This window comes from Nilaparvata lugens, chromosome 1 (assembly GCF_014356525.2).
Source record: "Nilaparvata lugens isolate BPH chromosome 1, ASM1435652v1, whole genome shotgun sequence".
Taxonomy (NCBI): domain Eukaryota; kingdom Metazoa; phylum Arthropoda; class Insecta; order Hemiptera; family Delphacidae; genus Nilaparvata; species Nilaparvata lugens.
In genome coordinates this window covers 48,446,750-48,465,633 of record NC_052504.1, presented here as the reverse complement: position 1 = coordinate 48,465,633, position 18,884 = coordinate 48,446,750, and the positions used below count along the sequence as shown (strand labels likewise).

The 18,884-nt window shown below is 34.1% G+C and overlaps 1 protein-coding gene across 9 annotated transcripts in view; it reads left to right on the top strand.

Annotated features, from left to right (window-relative positions):
* LOC111054079 (zinc finger protein rotund) overlaps positions 1-18,388 on the top strand; it is a 266,315-nt gene extending 247,927 nt beyond the window's left edge. For 4 of the 9 annotated variants that reach the window (XM_039435524.1, XM_039435533.1, XM_039435486.1 and 1 more), the window contains 2 exons: positions 6,440-6,517; positions 13,423-18,206. In XM_039435524.1, the coding sequence (XP_039291458.1) occupies positions 6,440-6,517; positions 13,423-14,559 (1,215 nt within the window). In that variant the 3' untranslated portion in view covers positions 14,560-18,206. Of the gene's footprint in view, positions 1-6,439; positions 6,518-13,422 lie in introns of all 9 variants that reach the window. The other 5 variants (XM_039435497.1, XM_039435506.1, XM_039435512.1 and 2 more) reach the window with 3 other exon arrangements.
* The last annotated feature ends 496 nt before the right edge of the window (positions 18,389-18,884 follow it).

Sequence of the window (18,884 nt, the reverse complement as noted above, 5' to 3'; positions counted from 1 at the left end):
GATGATTTTTTATCGAATACTGTGTTCTTTGAAGCTTTTGACTGTCGATTTAGAGCCTCTCTAAGGATAAGATGAAGTGAGATATCAGATAAATATAATGTTTCTCATAATTCATCTTCCTGATTCATGAATCATGAACGATCAGATTGATGAAGACTTTTCCTATATATAGAACCTATATACTCCTAGCCAACGCCTAGCATAGTATCCCCCGAAATTATTAGTAACCACAATACATATTGAAAATGAGTGCTTTGCTCTGCATCAACATTACAAGAATGTTTCTTCAGTTCACAGACGCGTCTGCAAAAAAATGCTAGTCTGCCCTATGCAGAACATCTTGAACTACTCAAACATTTTAGTTTGACCCATTTGAAACAAGGACTTGATTATGGTGTGAAGAGTTGCAGAACTTTTAGCTGTTCGTTTCGGCGCTCAGTTTTCGGGAGGTTGATGATTGTGATGAGGAGGAAGAGGAGGAGAAGGTAGACATATGTCCTGTTGCTGGTCCGGGTCTCAAGGTCGTCAGTTCCTCTCCCGCTCAGTCAAGTCACTTCATCGTGCGTGTGCGAGAGAGAGAATAAAATTGTGAGACAGAGGTAGTAAGTGTGCATGGCAGTTGAACTGTTTCCACTTGGCCCGTCTTGGCCCGAATAAGACGGTTCCCATTCCTATTCCCTTTACTTCGAAATCCCTCTTCCCGAACGCCAGACGGTTTGTGCTTGCCTCCCTCTACCTTCCCCTCCCACTGTGAGCCACCCATTAATCCCTCCCTTATCCCTCTCACCCTCGCTCTGCACCTGTCGCTCCCTGTGCCTTATTAATTTTTGCCTTCCACAAAACTTTTCCTATAGACGTCGTCGTCTGTCTGCATTGTTCAGTAGGTCAAATTTACTTTGTTTCGTTAACTTTTCAAGTTATGATAGCTGCGGAATACAGTAGTTGGGTGTTGGTGAAATTTATATTGAAATAATTACTTTTTCAACTCTGTTTGAAGTTCAGGCTACTGAAATGAGTTATAGTTCTAAGTAACAGCTTTAGAATAGGTCTTTGTTAGCGAAAACTTACACTACAATATTTACAGCTTCATTTCTTTGGAGAACAAGTGATAATATAAGATTCATTTGTTTTTTTAATCTAGCGATTTTATTTGAATTTTGAAAGTATTGTGCTTCTAATCGTGCTCGACATGAAATATTCTCCTAGTATAATCTAACAGTATATTCTTAAAGTACAGTCCAATCTATTGCTCAATCTTTTCTAGTAAAATTCTATCAAGTTATGTGTCTTGATTTTTGTTATCGAATTCATCTGAGGTGAATTTCACATGAGCCCTAGACAGAAAGATAATGATAAATCAATAGATTTACTATTTTTGGTGAGTTCTGAATAATTGGGAAGCCCTTTTAGCCTTTTATCAACCGTTAATATTAGTAGCGCATGTACCACTTCAAACCTCCAACGGTTGTAGTGAAATGGTGAAATCACGTCACTCATCTTACTGAGCGATTAGATATGATATTAGATGCTGGGTTACCAAATTTCTTTGATATATGAATTAAGGAAGTGAATCTAACTATAGTCTGGTGTAGTCTATATTCACTTTCGTTCCGATTCACTAAATACTGCCCTGCGCCCCTACTTCATCAAACAGACAACTGGAATAAATAAGAAACAGAATGAAAATGTCATAACTTGGCTACCTTCACGAAAATAGGTGTTGTGAGCGGGAGAGGAGATATGCTTATAAAAGTAGAAACTCTTTCATCTCTGATTTGTTTCACAACAGAAAATAAATAACTGGAATGCAAATACAGAATATTCAAATAATTGTAATTTGATTGAATCATGAATCATCATGCCATATTACATTTTAAACTCTACTCAAGCAAGAAAAAACCTATTCGATAAATATTTGAAATGTGTTTGAGGTTCATGTGTTTCCAATCACAGTATTATCCCTCTCGACCATCAGTTAGAATTGTCAGGATTGTTTCAAATAATGAATCTGGAACTTAGTTGCCACAGAATGATCACCAGTGTCCGAAGAACAACACATTATGAGATAATGCTGGTAATTTACACTGTGAATGAGCAAGGACGATTGTTTCACAGCGTTATCTTATTTCAACCACGATATCAGCCGACGAATAATCTGTTGTATAATTTAATGGAGACCTCGGCGTGTATCGTATTGCCCAAAACAAGGAAGCAGAGGTACAATTTTCTCACTTGAGGTACTCTGCCGACCTTAGCTTGGCATTGACCTTCGCAGGCATTCTCGGTTCGCGTTTACGCTCTAAGTCAAATTAAGACGAAATAACTCATCAAACACAAATCAGACACATTCGTAGCGCAGGCCTACCTGAACAATAGACGTCTGCTGTGTGTTAGTCCTACCCTAACTTATCTGTTGTAGATGGAAATGTATTATCATTTTCCAAACTTCTCATGTGACGAAATGGTGTAATTCTTTCCATATTATAAGATGTGCCAATCTTGCCAATATCGAAAGACCTATAATGAGTTGTTTGAAATTGCTATGAGAAATGGGTTAAAATGAGAGGATTAGAGAAAAGATGTAAGGGTTTACATTGATACAAAATTAAAATAATTACGAATAATTCGAATTATTCGTCCCTGAGTATACCAATAAATAGAATGAAGCTATACTCAATTAGATGGAACTTTACTCAATTAGATTAGTTATTATATTATGCTTTTAAAGCACATTGACTAAAGGTTTATTGAATAAATAGAAGTTCCTAGACATTTATTACTAACAAAAACCTTGGACCATGAACAACTTTCAGTTTTCAATACACAACTCGTATGCATTCAGTTCAAATTAGAAGTTGTGCAATGGGCTAATAACTGCCAAATTGCTGGTGCACAGATTTTGGCTCAGATCCTGTTAATCCGTTTAACATTGTAAGGAACGTAAAACAATGTTGATAAGAAAAAACACTCTCGTTTTCCAACTATTCTGTTCAAACCTTTCAAAAAAGAAGACGATTCAATCTAGATGGATTTTCATTTGTGAAAAAACTGACCATCAGTGGAACAAGTTACACGGTTTCAGATGGTATTTAAGGATTCATCATGGAACAAATAATTCATTGAGAAGAATTGTCAGTCAACATTGAACCTGAATTCAATACTGCGGCTTCAGTGTGATGTAATGACTGATGGAACTTTCATTGTCAATGTTAATACCTGGCAAGATCCTGAGGGTAACTCCAAGGTTGAGTATAATTAGCAGTTTGGTCCAGCGTTACCAAAGCCGATCCATTATGTTTCAACTCCTCTACACTATTCCTACTATCTACTATTTTTGAGTGGCAAGAATGAAACATTTCTGCCACGTAAATTATGCCACAGATTCGACGACATGCTCCTGGCAGAGTACTACCTAGAATTTTGGCTCGTTACTCTGTAAGCTCAGACACGTGTCTGATCAATTAAAAAAAGATTCGGTACGAATTCCTTTGTCTGAATGTCAAAGTACTAGGAGTGTAGTCTGATTGATCGGTATCTCTACATCCCGGTTTAAACTGTGTTCTTGTTTCTGGGTTCAATTTCGAAGTGATAATATTCATTTTAATCCATATATTGGAGATAACAAAAGTATGATAATAATAGAATATTCCAATCGTTGATACAGTAAAAGCTGACAATGAAGTGTTTAAGTAAATAGGAAGTTTAAGTTCTAAAATATTCTCAGTATTAGACCCAGAAGAAAACATTTTCCAATTGATATATTATTCCCCCGTCTTATCAAAGCGTTTCAAATTATAGCCTTCCCCTCAATTCCGCTCTTTCCCCTACACACCCCCTCGCTCTCACTCCAGTCCACGATCTGATAGCTACTCAACCTTTGTAAAAATACGTTGTTGTATTCTTTCCATTAAAAGTAGCGGCTTTTCTCTGTGAAGCCCAAACCGTTTCCCGAAAAAAGACCCCACTGCGTTTAATAATCCAGTCGCTTCCAAGTTTGCTTTGCATATTAAAAACAAACAAACTGTATACTACTTCCAAATTTATCAATAACACGCTTTAGAAACTGGAAAATGGATGAACTACGCGATTGGTGTCGGTAGATTAACTGATGTGAGTGCAAATCAGTCATAATAATTTAATTCCAACTCAATATTATTATGGAAATGAAAATAATTCAGTTTTGGACCAATAAAGGATTATTTGATTTGGATTTTGATTGGTGGAGTTCATATTTAATTGATTATCAATACTATTTAATTATTCACAATTGTTTACATTTTCAGCACTGAATTTGAATTTCTCAACTCTTCAAAACTATTATTATTCCATTGGTAGCTTAATTTATTCCAATTAATCTTAATTGTTCATCATTAATCATTTATCTCCGATCTACCTACTCCAGATAATGAATAATCTAAGTTTAAAAACTTCTAAATTTTCCTTCTTTGATTCTCTCAATTCTCATAGCTCTTTGAAAGATGAAATAACATAAATTTGAGGAAAATTCAGTTCAGTGTCTTAGTAATTATGATTAGCATCGCAACTCTTGAGAATGAGATTCTTCAAGTTATTTGTTGGTTGTAAATATCGTATACTGAAGCTTATGATCATTTTGGTAATAACTTTGGAGGTTTGGAGGCAGGTCATATCAGAAACAGTGCATCTGACAAAGATTAACTTTCCTATTGGTATAAGCTTCCGAGGGTAATTGAAATTGTTTTTTACTCCAGTCCGGTCTACCTCCCAATTGCTGGAGAGGAATGAACAGATTAATGTAATTGTTCTTGTAATTTTCTTTCGGGCATAATTCATCCCTCTATCTAATTCTGTTTACGTTCGGTTGAAATTTGCATTTAGTGAGCTTTTGGTCATTTAGTCAATCTGTAAGGTAATTCTCTCTGCTACTATTCTCTCATTGAAGAGGAGTTCCACTGCTTAGGTCTACTATTTTCCATTTGTTATTAGGTTTGGATATTTGATAGGTTCATTGAACTAAAAAAGTGAAGATCCTAGCCGAAATTCTCATGGTGAAGGTAGATCTACATTAAAGAAATCGCGTCTTAGTCTTAATTTTCATATATAACTGCACGTCTTATATATCTTTGAAATAACGTATGAAAACTACTACGGTATTTCTAAAAGTCATCAGTTGGTTTAATTGTACTGTTCTAATTTCTTTGTTTGATTTTTTCAATTCAGAATGTAATTTTGAAGCGCCTTTAAAATGGCCATTTGGTCTGAGTTGAATTTCTCATGTTGGGCCATTACTTTCCTTGGAATCCTATTACTGAATCCTACTCCAGTTCAATCAGACACAAGATTTGAAGATAATAAAAAATATGCTCTTGATTGGAAATCAGAACAGCGATAGATATTAAATATTTATTTTAAAAGAAAAAAACACACTAAAACCATGAATAGGTAGTATTTTAAACTATATTGGTAACCTCTCTAGGATTTGTTATAATTCAAAATCGTTTTCAATAAATATGTAGATATTGAAAGTAAGACTTGTGAAAATTCTTCGTACGATTTCAACCCCTCTGAGTACTTAATGATTATAAAAGGCTACTTCATTTTTACTCGAAAATGGCTTTGAAGCTTTAAACACATGAAAAATAAATATATTTTTGTAAATGATAATTCGATTTTTAATTTCCATGATCATATAGATATAATAGATGATGCACATATGAATTATCCAGTTATGCTGTTACCGTATTTTGGGTTTCACACTTCTATGAAAATAAAACCAAGCCATGCTACAAATCCAGAATTCATAGTTAAGACCCAGTGGTAGGCTATTGAATTGGTAATTAATTACCATTATCTATGCTGTGATATGTTTATGAAAAAATCGTTTAGGCCAGACGCTTTTTATTTGAGAACAATTGAATCTCACAAAATATTGACAAAAAATAACTTCTTATACAGTTCAAACAGGATCTAATGAAATTGACAATGAGCTATAATCTGTCATCAAATAAAAGATTCAATTTTTTTACTGTGGAATTCACCACGTTAAAAATAATCTCCACTTATTGAGCAGTGTGGCACTGCCATAAAGGTGTTGGTGATATGTTCTTTGTTGCCTGCAACCCTGAAAAGGTGTTATTGGAGCAGATGTCGGTCCGGTTGTACCTTGGCTTTAATCGATTAATAAAAAAAGGGTGAGCTGTAATAATGTTCCTATCAACCCACTCTCATATAGATGAAACGATAGAGTAGGGGTGGAATTTTCGGTGGGAGAAAAATGGACTTGGGCCCCAGGGCGCGGACAAGCGGACAAAGGGTGTGCAAGTCGCCCTTAATGACGAAGACTTGTGCGTAGGATGGAGGTGTATACCAGGTGGGCTCACCCACCACTTTTCGTTTCTTAGTTTTATTTTGGAGGGTTGATAGAGCATAGTGCAAGTGGTAAGGCAAGGGTTATTTGCAGGGCCGTGGCAGGAAGAGTGGCCTCAACCGGACAAGGGATGGTCTGGGATGGACGGGAGTCGATCATGGAAACCCCGAGGTAACAACACCGCTGCCCACTCGAGACCACATAACTTCTGCTTTGGATTGTCATCAAACAGATAGCTAACCAATATAATAGTAAGATTCACTCTAAACCGTCAGCATTGCTTATAACTAACTTCAAAGCTTCCAATTTAATCAATGCTGGCAGTTTAGAGTAAATCCGACTATAGTAAAAACAAAACCACTTTAGAAGTTATGTGATCTGGAGTACATCATAAACCAGGGTTATACAATCAACTATCGGATTCGATAATCCTATGTATTGTAACAGCATATAAGATACTTCAATTGCTTCAGCTGTTCCAATACATATGTTTTATTAATTTGAGTTTAGGGTTGCATTGATCTCCCATAAATATCAATCTGCATCTACTTGCACTGATCTCACGCCCGCTAAAAATATTATATAATTGTGTTGTGCTGTTTTGTTTTGTCTTGTGTGCCTGTCAAGCAGCTTTTATGCTTTCTGCTTATAACTTTGGCTTTTATATCCAGTTAGCTCGAGTATTGATTGAATGCACGTTCTGTGCAGAATATTTGTATGCATTTTGCAAAGTTTTTCAGTAGGTCTAGATGAGATCTTATTTGAATTCAGTGATCTCATGTTCATAAGTAATGTCTTTATAATAATAAATGCATGTAACCTGTAACTAAAATGATTTGATGATAAGGATACTTCTAACAACAATTATTATAAGAATCCGACTGAGTCACTCAAAATTTGATGATATTTGTGTGTTTTTCATTAGTATGAGAAACAACATCTTGAGAGGTATTTCTTCAGGTATTTGTGATACCATTTATTATATTTTTGGTAACCTACAGGATAGATTATGCCTTCATGAAGAACCTTAAATTAAACTTGATAACATTCCATTATGATTTTTGAAATTATTTTTCGGCCTGAATTTTGGAACCGATGAAGTTTTGAAGTTACACCTGTATCTTCTTTTTTGAATATTGTACGGCTCAATTCAATCAATGAACCAATATAAATGAATAAATTGAGGTATTTCAGTTGAGAGAAAGTTAACAAATTAATTGAAATTAATATATCATAACTAAGAAGTTTCAATGAAATAAAAAGTAAAAAAAACGCAATTTTTATTGAGTCGCTTCATAATGAAGGAATAATGAAAGTACTATTGATTCTTTCTTCCATTAAAGTGATATTCACAATATTGGTAGGATTCGCGCGAAATCTATAATAGACAGCTGTTTATGAATGAGTTGCGAAATACTTGATTAATAATTCCCTATAAATCATATGTTAATAGAAATCAACTACTATGTACCATGAGATTGGCTGTTTTTTTTTAATCGTCTTTAATAGTTTTTATGTGTATGAAAAAAGTGGATATATTACTCAGGTCAGTGACAAATTACTAATGCTATACATTATTATTAAGAAAATTTTCAATTAACAATCTCAATTTTTTCATTATTTTTGAATCCACGTGGTTTATGTAACCTCAAACTTTTGATAACTGATAAAATTCAAATGCTTATTTATGATATTGACTTCAACTCCTTTTCAAACCTGTACAGAAATACTTTATTCTAAATTTCAATTTGAATAGTTGGAGTATGCAGAGAGAACACTCTTTGAAAGTATGCTCTAATGAGTGAATATAATCAGAGACAAACACATAGTTTGACTTACGCTTTTCCTTTCTCTATGATATAGTTTTCCTACTTAGTATTGATAAAACACATGTCTTACATTCAGCAACTAATAAAAAATTGACATTTTTTGCTTAACATACTTTTTTAAACCATTACAAAGCAATACAACAATTCATTTTTTTATCACTTGATTTGGAAATTGTGATACCGTATTGTTACTTTGTCTCATTTTTTCAATGTTACAAGAGTTTTTCAAGTGTTATCTAGACACTTCGCGCTGTTGAAATAACCTTAAGTTGCATTTACACCAAAGTTATTAACAAAATGTTAATAACTTAATCTTTATGGATTCTATTAGATTGAATATAACTTATAATACACATGATAATCATAATTATGTGTTTGTCAAGTTTTTTTCAATATAATGGAATCTATAAGGATTGAGTTATTAACGTTTTGTTAATAACTTTGGTGAAAACGCGGCTTTACACTTATTATTGTAATTGATGAAACTCAATTCTTTTTTGATTAATTATTTGATTTTGATTGAAGAATGATTGACTGAAAATAATGTTACGGAACGAAAGTTCATTTCGAACGAATTATTTCAAACTACAAATATACTTAAATATACTTTTATAGAAAGTCCATTAGTCGTACATTTTCAAATCTATGTATGAAACCATATCTATATAGAGTATCATAGAAATGTAGAAGATGTTAATCCGATCTGTATTTTTGGAGCATGAGAAGTTGAAAACAAGACGTTATTGAATGAACAAGTCGGCTGGTTCATTATTATTTTAGTGAGTGGGCGGGGCGGGTAGCAGAAGACGAAAAACGAACAACGAAAAAGAAGAAGATAATAATAAGAAGATTTAGGGCTGTACTTTGCGGTAACCGACAACCGATGGACTTGAATGGAGGAGCTGCGACATAACTACTATACATATAAAGAAATCTTAAATCTATATATAACATTTATATTTTTTGTGTTCATATACCACCATGTGACATATATACTGCTATATACACGTATACAAATCTCATACAAAATACTACCATACTACCATACAACATAATAAAAGCAGGCAAGGTCGGCAGATGATGAATATGACGGCTGTGTGAAATAATGGGAGAGAGAAGACGGGGGAGAGATGAGAGAGACCGACCGGCTTGAAACAAAGGAGGTCGATCTGAGAGACGAAGCAGGCGAGTTTGAGCCGAAGGGCTAGGTGGAGACCCTCTAATGGCATTTTGATGGTCCACCGGAACTCAGAACTGGATGCTGAAGAAGAAGATTTCGACCTGGAGAGCCTGGAGAAGCCGTCCACTTCTCCAGACACGGCGGCCGGAAGCGAAGACTGTCATTACTTTGTGGTCCGAAGGACGAAGGACGAGAGCAGTGCATCTCATTTATAATATCTTCTAATCGCTGTACTGCCGAGCCGATTGCAATCTGCCTGATGTCCATTCAACAACTTCCTCCTCCTCCTACTACTACTCCTCCTCCTCCTTGTCCTCCTACCCCTACTCATCCTTCCCCTCTTCCACCTCATTCAAACTTGTGGTCGAGACAATCGGGTAGTGCCGTGCTATTACTTCATTCAGGAACATTATTTGTGATATTGTGAATTGGCAGCGATTGGAGGCACTTGATCGGCTTTATGGGCTGGGTGGCTTCACACTTCTGCTGTTTTTCGTGAGACTGCTGACCGTGAAATGGTCGTCTTAAATAATATTCTTCCTCAATGAACTAAGAGTATTGGGCTCCTATTTCCGACCTACGTGTTCTTTCAAGTGACTACTCACCATTCATTCTCAAATTCGGAATAAGAAAGTTGAGACAAGACAATACCCAATACCAATTATTGAATTATATGACGAAAACTTCAACTGGACAATTTATTTGAATACTATTTAGCTAAAATACAAGCTTAATGAATGAAAAGCTAACTAGTTAGCTGTTTGCACTATGCAGGATTTCCCAAAAAAGAGAATGTATAAAATGGAAAACTCTTATTGATTAATTCGAGTTAATATGAACGTCCTCTCCTTATAAATCAGCTAAAGTAATTTATTCATTTTAGAATAAAATAAAGGAATTCATTCTTCTACTTTTAATTTTATTATGTTCATATTTGAAGTATTGAGCTCATCAATCTTGGAAACATCGTCAGATTAAGCGTGTAATATTCAGTTTTTCTTTGAGATCACAGCTCACCGTAAAAATAAAGCATCATCAAATCAAACGTTGAATTTTCGCGTTGGAAAATTAACCTTGATGAGAGGCAGTTTGAAAACAAAAATGAATCTGTTCTAAGCGCTAAGGTCGACCAGGACTAGTTCTGATGTTGCCTATAGCATGTCCAGTATCCGCTTTTCGAAAATAAAATCACATGAATAAAAAAACGCTGGATAAAAAGGAAATGGCCGAATGCAAATACATCTCATTATCAGATGCCGGTCTGATCGGTTTTAGATAAAGCCGGCATAATTATCATTAACCAGTAGCAAGGAACTTGCTGATCTGTAGGCTGTAGGCTGCTGTACTACTTGCTGTAAGCATCATTTTACGCACTAAGTATGAGGGGAGGGAATTTGCGTTCAAAATTAGAGCATTAATGGAGAAACAATGTTCTTAGAACACACTCTGGTTTACAATTAATTTAATCGTGCGACTCGTATAAATTATTATTCTGATTTCACGCGATTTTGAAAACACACATGTAGGCTACTCTATTTTGATTCTTCAACTAACCATCACGGTGTAAGTATTGGAGCAACTAATTCAACTTCTCATCATCAAGTTACATCCTGTGATTTTTAATATGAATAATGAATAATGACCGATTTCAAATTGTTATCTATAATCTATTATCAATATCAATAGGGTATCAATTCGATGTGCTACCAATTTCTTACATGGTATGGTCACCTCTGTACTTTATTGCTACGTCCCGAAATGTCTCGTTAACTCCTTACTCTTGATAAGTATGAACAAATTTCATTTATTCATTTTCATTCATCCGTGAAGTCTGTATTTGTACTCTATCCAAATTCCAATTAAGTCTCTAACCAAACTCTCATACCATGAAGTCCAGCCTTTGGATAAAAGCCTTCAGGTTAAAAAAAATGACAAAGTAGATTTCTCAATCATGATTCTCATTGTATTATGATTCTTATTGAATGTGATCGCTCTCACATCGTGATTTATAACTTAATTTCAATCAAGATTATTCTGAAAAGTTGTAGGTTTTCCTGTTTGTATTGTAACAGGGATGAATTCGTTCAATGAACAATACTAAATTTAAATTCACTAAGAATAGTTCAAGTGCGTGTCTATTATTTTCCCAGTTGAGGTAACAAGAAAACTTGTTCAACGGCTCCATACTTTGTTGCGAAATTCACAAAGCTAGAACCAGTGAAGACTGTCGATAACTGCTATAATATATGACTATATCTATAATCTACTAACTACATGCACTAGAATAGTTGGTGATTAAATTGATGGAACGTGCACGAGTGTGGGAGTTTATGTAATTTATTGATTATATCATTAAATCAATAAATTGTCATTGATTGGTAACTTTATCTCATTACTAGAATATTTTTCAAGATGTGTTCTTGGTCTTACGTTTCTTAATGTTATGTTTGAAAAGTTAGCGATTGGGGATTATAAATTAAGTTGAATATATATTACTGCTCTGATTGAGTTTTCATCAAAACAATGGATAAAAAATTGGAATTTTGAATTGAGCTTATTTGTTTTTGATAAAATTCATAGAAGATTTATTCTACGTTTTTAGAATCTGTACAAAGTACCTGTTTCCGTCTAGAATTTATGAAAAAAAAAGATAAATATTACCCTGTTGCATTAAGATTGGTTCCGTCCTTAAAATTATTTTCATCGCTCCAGTATTAGGCTACGTGCGAAACAAATGGATGAAGAATTTTTGTGCCTTTTCTCATTTTACAAGAATCTCTGTGAATACTTCATCGGTTACCTCAATCTTTTATGCTCCTCTTCGACTTTTTATAGAGTTATTTTCACCTGATCGATTGTTGCTACTTTATGGTCGACTGAGTATATAACACTCGACTTATTTTCAAGTTCCATTCATTATAGACCGTATATACATACTTGATAGTCTATGATCCATAAACATTTTTAAATAATCTACCATTAATTATTTCAACCTCCTAAATAATGTATTTCATGTCCATACTGTTTATAATATTATTCCTTACATTTAGATTAATGCATCCAAATTTATGTTGGTGTCTTCTCTGTTAATATACAATGCTTTGCTTCTGCATGTTGAGTTCAGCATAATTATCTGATTGCTTGGCTTATGCTTATGAGAATGGAATACCTGCTACCTGTTAATTTTCCTGTTTCATACTGTACCGAATTCATCTATATAAAGTTATCAATAATGCTATATTGTTTTTGGGAATTCTGCTGTTGTGGTACATACGAATAAAGTTGTTCACAATCATCCACTAGTGTACTAGTGAGTGATGACACTACGAATATTTCCAAATATACTTTTGTGAAGAGAACAATAATATTTATTATTGTATAGCTTTAGTGATTTTTTTGTAATTTTTAACGCTGTTAGAATTTATAAAGCTGTATAAAGCCCGGTTTATTTTTATTTTTATTCAGCTATAGCCGATCCATCAATTCGTAAGCATGTGTAATGATGTCAATGAACTGACTGTTATCAAGATTGCCTGTTCAAAATTGTGGAGGCTTCTTGTAAAATAGATACAGTTGATATTACACACACTAGGAAAGCATAAAACATGTATCAGATAAATAGTACTCATCTAGTTTGTTATCGAGTTACTAATAACCATGCTCGTTTGACACAATATTATAAATTATCATATAGCCTAAGTGGCATTCGATCTATTATTTGCTGGTTCATGTTTGTTGTTCCGTCATTACAGTTTTTGTGTTGACAATTGGTTCAATTATGAGAAAATGAATCAAAGAAAAAATAGAACAATAAGCTTCACTTTGAATATTTAATTGTGATTTGTAAGTTTTGATGAATTTATTCTCTATTGCAGTTGTTCCTTCTGGAATAACCAACCACAGTATCTGTATATCATAATTTTGAAAAAAAAACTCGTTGTATTTAATCCATTCTGAAAATATTGTAATTCAATGTATAAATTAATAAATAATATGTGTATGAAAATACTGTTGTTGGAAGTTGTAGCGATTGTCGGAAACTAACGTCTTGATTGTTTGCTTTGCAGATATTCGGCTCCAAATCGGAATTGCAGATGCATTCTCAGCTGCACATGCGCGAGGTGAAGCCATACAAGTGCACGCAGTGCAGCAAGACATTCGCCAACAGCTCGTACCTGAGCCAGCACACGCGCATCCACCTGGGCATCAAACCCTACCGCTGCGAGATCTGCCAGCGCAAGTTCACACAGCTGTCACACCTGCAGCAGCACATACGCACACACACCGGCGACAAGCCCTACAAGTGCCGGCATCCCAACTGCAACAAGGCCTTCTCGCAGCTCAGCAACCTGCAGTCGCACTCGCGCTGCCACCAGACCGACAAGCCCTACAAGTGCAACTCCTGCTACAAGTGCTTCTCCGACGAGCCCTCCCTGCTCGAGCACATCCCCAAGCACAAGGAGTCCAAGCACCTAAAGACGCACATCTGCCAGTACTGCGGCAAGAGCTACACGCAGGAGACCTACCTGTCGAAGCACATGCAGAAGCATGCTGAGAGGACTGACAAGCGGCCGCCCATCATCGGCATCCCACGCGTCACCCTCGACAACCCACACTATTGGCCCAAGGTGTCCCCCGACACTGCCAACAACCTTGTCGACGCGTTCAGTCAGCACGAGGCTCTCCAACAACAAAACAACGGAGTGTTGGGAAATAATGATCACCTGCACCGAGATATGAACGGTGGTGGTAATGGAGGGGATGATCCACACTCCGGAAGGCCTCCCGCACCACCACCCACTCCGGGCGCAGTTTCCCCAGGAAACTATCACGACTCGGTGATCGGCAAGAACAATACGTCCTCCGCCTCAGCATTCACACCCATCCAGTCGATGGGCATCCCCTCACATCACCACAACCACCACCTCAACCACCACCAGATCTCAGACCCGCGATCCGCCTATCTACCCTACAACGCCATCGCCTTCCCCGGCACCAAGGTTGTGACCTCCGCCGGCCAGATCCAGGGCCTCCCCGGCAGTGTGCAGACTTCGGTCGCCATGGAAATGCCCAAAACAGTCTCGGGCAACAGCTTCCCCAACTTGATCTCGCTCAACCAGATCAGGAACTATGCTCACCAGCCGACTCCATCGCTCATGTCGACCGAGCACCTCATCGAAGGCCTCAAGAACAAGAGCCAATAATGGCACGCCCCCCTCACGTACCCTGCCTAGGTCTCAGCTCAGCACTGGACTAATTGATAGTGTTTGATGTGATCTGTGTGTACGTGTCGGGATAAAAGTTGCTTCTGCTTTACTCACAATAACTTTACTGTCACCACCAAGTGAGTACTGTGCTTGTCGGTTGAATATTCGAACTGCGCAGGCGTTTTGTTTCGAATATAGTGACTCAATTTGTTGATTATTTAAAGATTTGTTTTTGTGCAGGTCGGTTGTACTTATGTTTTGAACCAATTTGTCAATGGAATACAAGTATTTTCTTATTAAATAGTGTTTATGTGATTCGATAATGAATTCTGGAATGTTTTGTCTCTTATTTAGAGATATTGTACGAGTTTGACTGTCTAGACTGTTCACAAGCTAATAGTAGAAAGTTGTGTATTTTCAGTTATGTATGCTGACTTGGTAATGTGCGATACAAGCTTGTGGACGAGAGTTGAAAATCGGTTGTATAGATTGGTGTGCAAAGTGTACAATGTTCTGTTCCTCTTTGTTACTTAATATTGTAAATAATATTTGAAGAATTTAGATAATCTCTGTATGTACAGTTATTTGTTTTTCATGTAAGTCGAGATATTTTTGTTATCGAAATGTTTTCACTCGTTAAGTGGGTGAGAGATGTTTGTCTTGATAGGTATACAAAAATGTGATTTTTATAATTATTATCATCTGCGTATTTCGAATAGTTGCGGATACCTTATTATAATCGATTGAATGCCCAATTTTGGAAGAATGTATACTATGAGATATGGTGTTCATTTACTAGTTTCTTGTTATTTAATTATTGGTTCGTTAAAACAATTTTGGAGTATTGGAACGTTTTTTTAGGGTGATAATATTATTGTTCATAGATCAAAGCTCATTTAATTATTCAATTGTGAATTGATGCAAACCAATTATAAGTCTAAATGCGTTTTCCAACCAGTAAATAAAACAGTTGAAAACTATCGTAAATGTGATCTACAATTTTAAAATGTTTAGAGTTGAACAATAAGGAAGCTAAGAACGTCATGCAATTTGTTTCAGTGATGATAAACTTGTATTTTTCTCAAAAGATCTTAAATATCTACCAAAACTTATAAATGTGAGAGAACAATGCCAGAAAACTGTGATGCACATTCCCAGCATAATATAACCAACATAAAACTATTTTACCAATTCAAATAATAACTCGAACAAAGTGATCTGCCTATTAATCTACTCATAAATCTGATAGCTCTTCAATTTTTTTGAATAAATTGGATTTACTGTTCAAAAATGCACATTGCACAAGCTGTAATGCTTTTTCAAGTTCATTTTGTGTTCTTTATTTATATGAATCATTAAAGATGAGTATAAAAACATATAGCTTTCCAAGGATAGAATGGGTGTTACTGGTTTTGAAGAGTTTTTCATTAAGATTAGAAGAACAAAAATTTGAATTCAGTGAATTAGTATGCACTCCATGCAAACTCTGTTATATAATTTGAATGTAAAATTCATGGTTTGAAATACTTTATTCAAATGGACTTGTTTTAATATTTTTGAGAAAATAGATTTCATTCTCAGTTCTATGAACAAATCTTACACTTTTCAAGATCTTCTTCTATAAATACATGAATTAATGTTGATGCATCTGTGAGAATCGTTCATTTTGTTTAGTGAATGAATACTTCAAATACTTTTTAGTACATTGTAATGTTTCTATTTGATCTGAAATCTCTAGTGCTATATTCAATAAGAGCGTATTAATTTGAACTCTGGAATCTACAGCTCAGAATTTGAATAAAAAACCGGAATTGAAATTTATTATTTCGCGATATCTTGCTCTGCAAAAATAAAATGACTTGTGTCACAAATTAATATAAAAAATCAAACTTACTTCAGACTTACAATTACATGAAAGTTGCAATGAAGAAGTATTAAAACCGAGAATGATAATTCATTGTGAGGCAACTCAATAAATTTTTGATGATCCAGATATCAGTTCCTGCACATTTCTACTGAATTGCTAGTAGGGGAATTGCAGATTCCATTCATATAGAAACATTGCTTGACTCAATAGAAGAATTAAATCTTAAAATACTAACTTTAGTGATAAAAAACATTTTTTAAAACTAGGTGTATACATTTTTATCACAATAATTACATTTATAATGTATTTCAATTTTATTTGTGACCGATGAACTTTATGAACTGTAGCCTATACAGTTTCACTTTCACATTGTAATATTGTCTGTATTTTTTACTTGAGATATTGTTCTCAGAACTTGTCTTTCCAAAAAAAAGTTTTTCATTTGTTGATGCAGATAAAGTCCTAATTTTTATAATTTGAAATCACAAATCCGAATTTACAATTATAAATCCATTAAAATCTTTTTTTTTGAAGAATATTATTATTGGAAGTACCTTGTACAGTATAAATGACATTGTTCAACATTGTTACATGCATCGGAATACATTCGAACTCATTATCCAAGTTGAATTTCTGTATTTGATATGATGTAATTAATGTCGAATTGCAGATGATAGTTCAGTTTCTGCATCTTTTGTCAGTAATCATGTGTAGATTTTGTGCATTGAGAAATAAATGTTACTTGTTTCTTGAAAAGTACCGGTGTAATAAATAGGTACAATTAATTATATTATAATTATACATCACATTAGATTACATTATACCGGTGTATAATGTAATCAATATGACATTTACATAATAGAACCTTATTTTTATTATATAGTGAGTATCAAAAATAAATTATACCTATATTTATTTCTCTCATCTGATAAAATAAGTGAGCATCACAGATTTACTGAATCTCCAAATATTTCACTTCACGTTCCAAATCAGATTATACTGTCAGAAATTCCAGTTTTATATCCGATCAATGGAAATTATTAAAATAATCACCAGCTCATTTGTCCAAATTAAGACTGAATAATTTTCACTTTGAATTATTATGAGGATAATAATAAGCATAATAATTATTATGAGGATATTGTATGAAACATCTAACATGATATTTGGCACTTTCTTGTTGGATAATAATAATTGTTAGAACTTAATCAGATAATAACTTTTTCTATTCAAGCTTTATCAATAAATTACTATTGTTGAATTTTAATGTGGCACAAAAACATGACACATCTCTTGAAATTTAACTATTGTGATCTCAACCTAAGCTAGTTTGGAGTTGTTCTTGAATTCCATCACCTTATAGATTTATTCTCTATGGAAGATTTCTACTATTTTCATGAAATAATGTATCCTACGTATTGTTCTCATTCAAACTTTCAATGTTATGTTAAATTTTCTCATGATGTTTATTCACTGTATTTGAGAGATAAATTGTAAACTTGAACGTTTTTAAATACCTATTGTTATTATCTAAATATTTTCCAAGAATGTATTGCTTTGTTGGCTATTCTTCAACATTTCATTATTTTATCCACCGAACAAATTTTCAATTTAGTTGATATTTTTGCTGAATAATTGATTTTTGATTTGTATTTTTCATATTTGAAATTCGAAAGAGTGCCAAAGAAGCAATATAAAATTTGTTTGAATGTTTCAAAATATTGTAGATACTTAAATTCCTATTATTGCATAAAATAAAGAAGTTTTTTCAAGTAAATAACAGTATTTTTGCGTTCAATAAGCTGTCAACTCTGAACCATATTATTACAATAATACTACCTTTGTCGTTCTTAATGTGATCTATATCCATCAAACAGTAAATGCATTCGCCATTTCGACAATGATATGTTATTAGAAAATTCCACTAAATTTTCCATTAAACTACTAAGTGCATTCTAATTTTCGTCTTCTTTTTCGATTCATCAATTCCACAATGATAATACAGTGTAACACAATTATCTTTAAAAAACAGAAGAAAATAAATAATTTCAAACGTAACTTATTCCTTCTTCAATTCAAATGTCATATGTGAATTATTGTTGGTTCTTTCAAAGAAAATATCAATTTTGTTGGTAGATTATTACCAGAATTTGAATTGGGAATATCTGATCGAGTTCCAATCAGGTCATGAGAATAGACTCAATAAACTTTAAATGAATTAGATCAATTGAATTCTATATTTGAATTCCCAGGAATTGGAATTATAGATTGTAACAGTTTTATAATACATGATGTTATATCTTCGTTAAAAGTTTTCATTTAATCAATATTAAAATACGGTAGAAAATGTTGATGAGTCAGCTAGGAAAATGTATAAATTTGAAAGTATATCCTTATATTTTCAAATGATGAATAACATTCACTCTAAACGTCATACTGGACCAAATTGCATGCT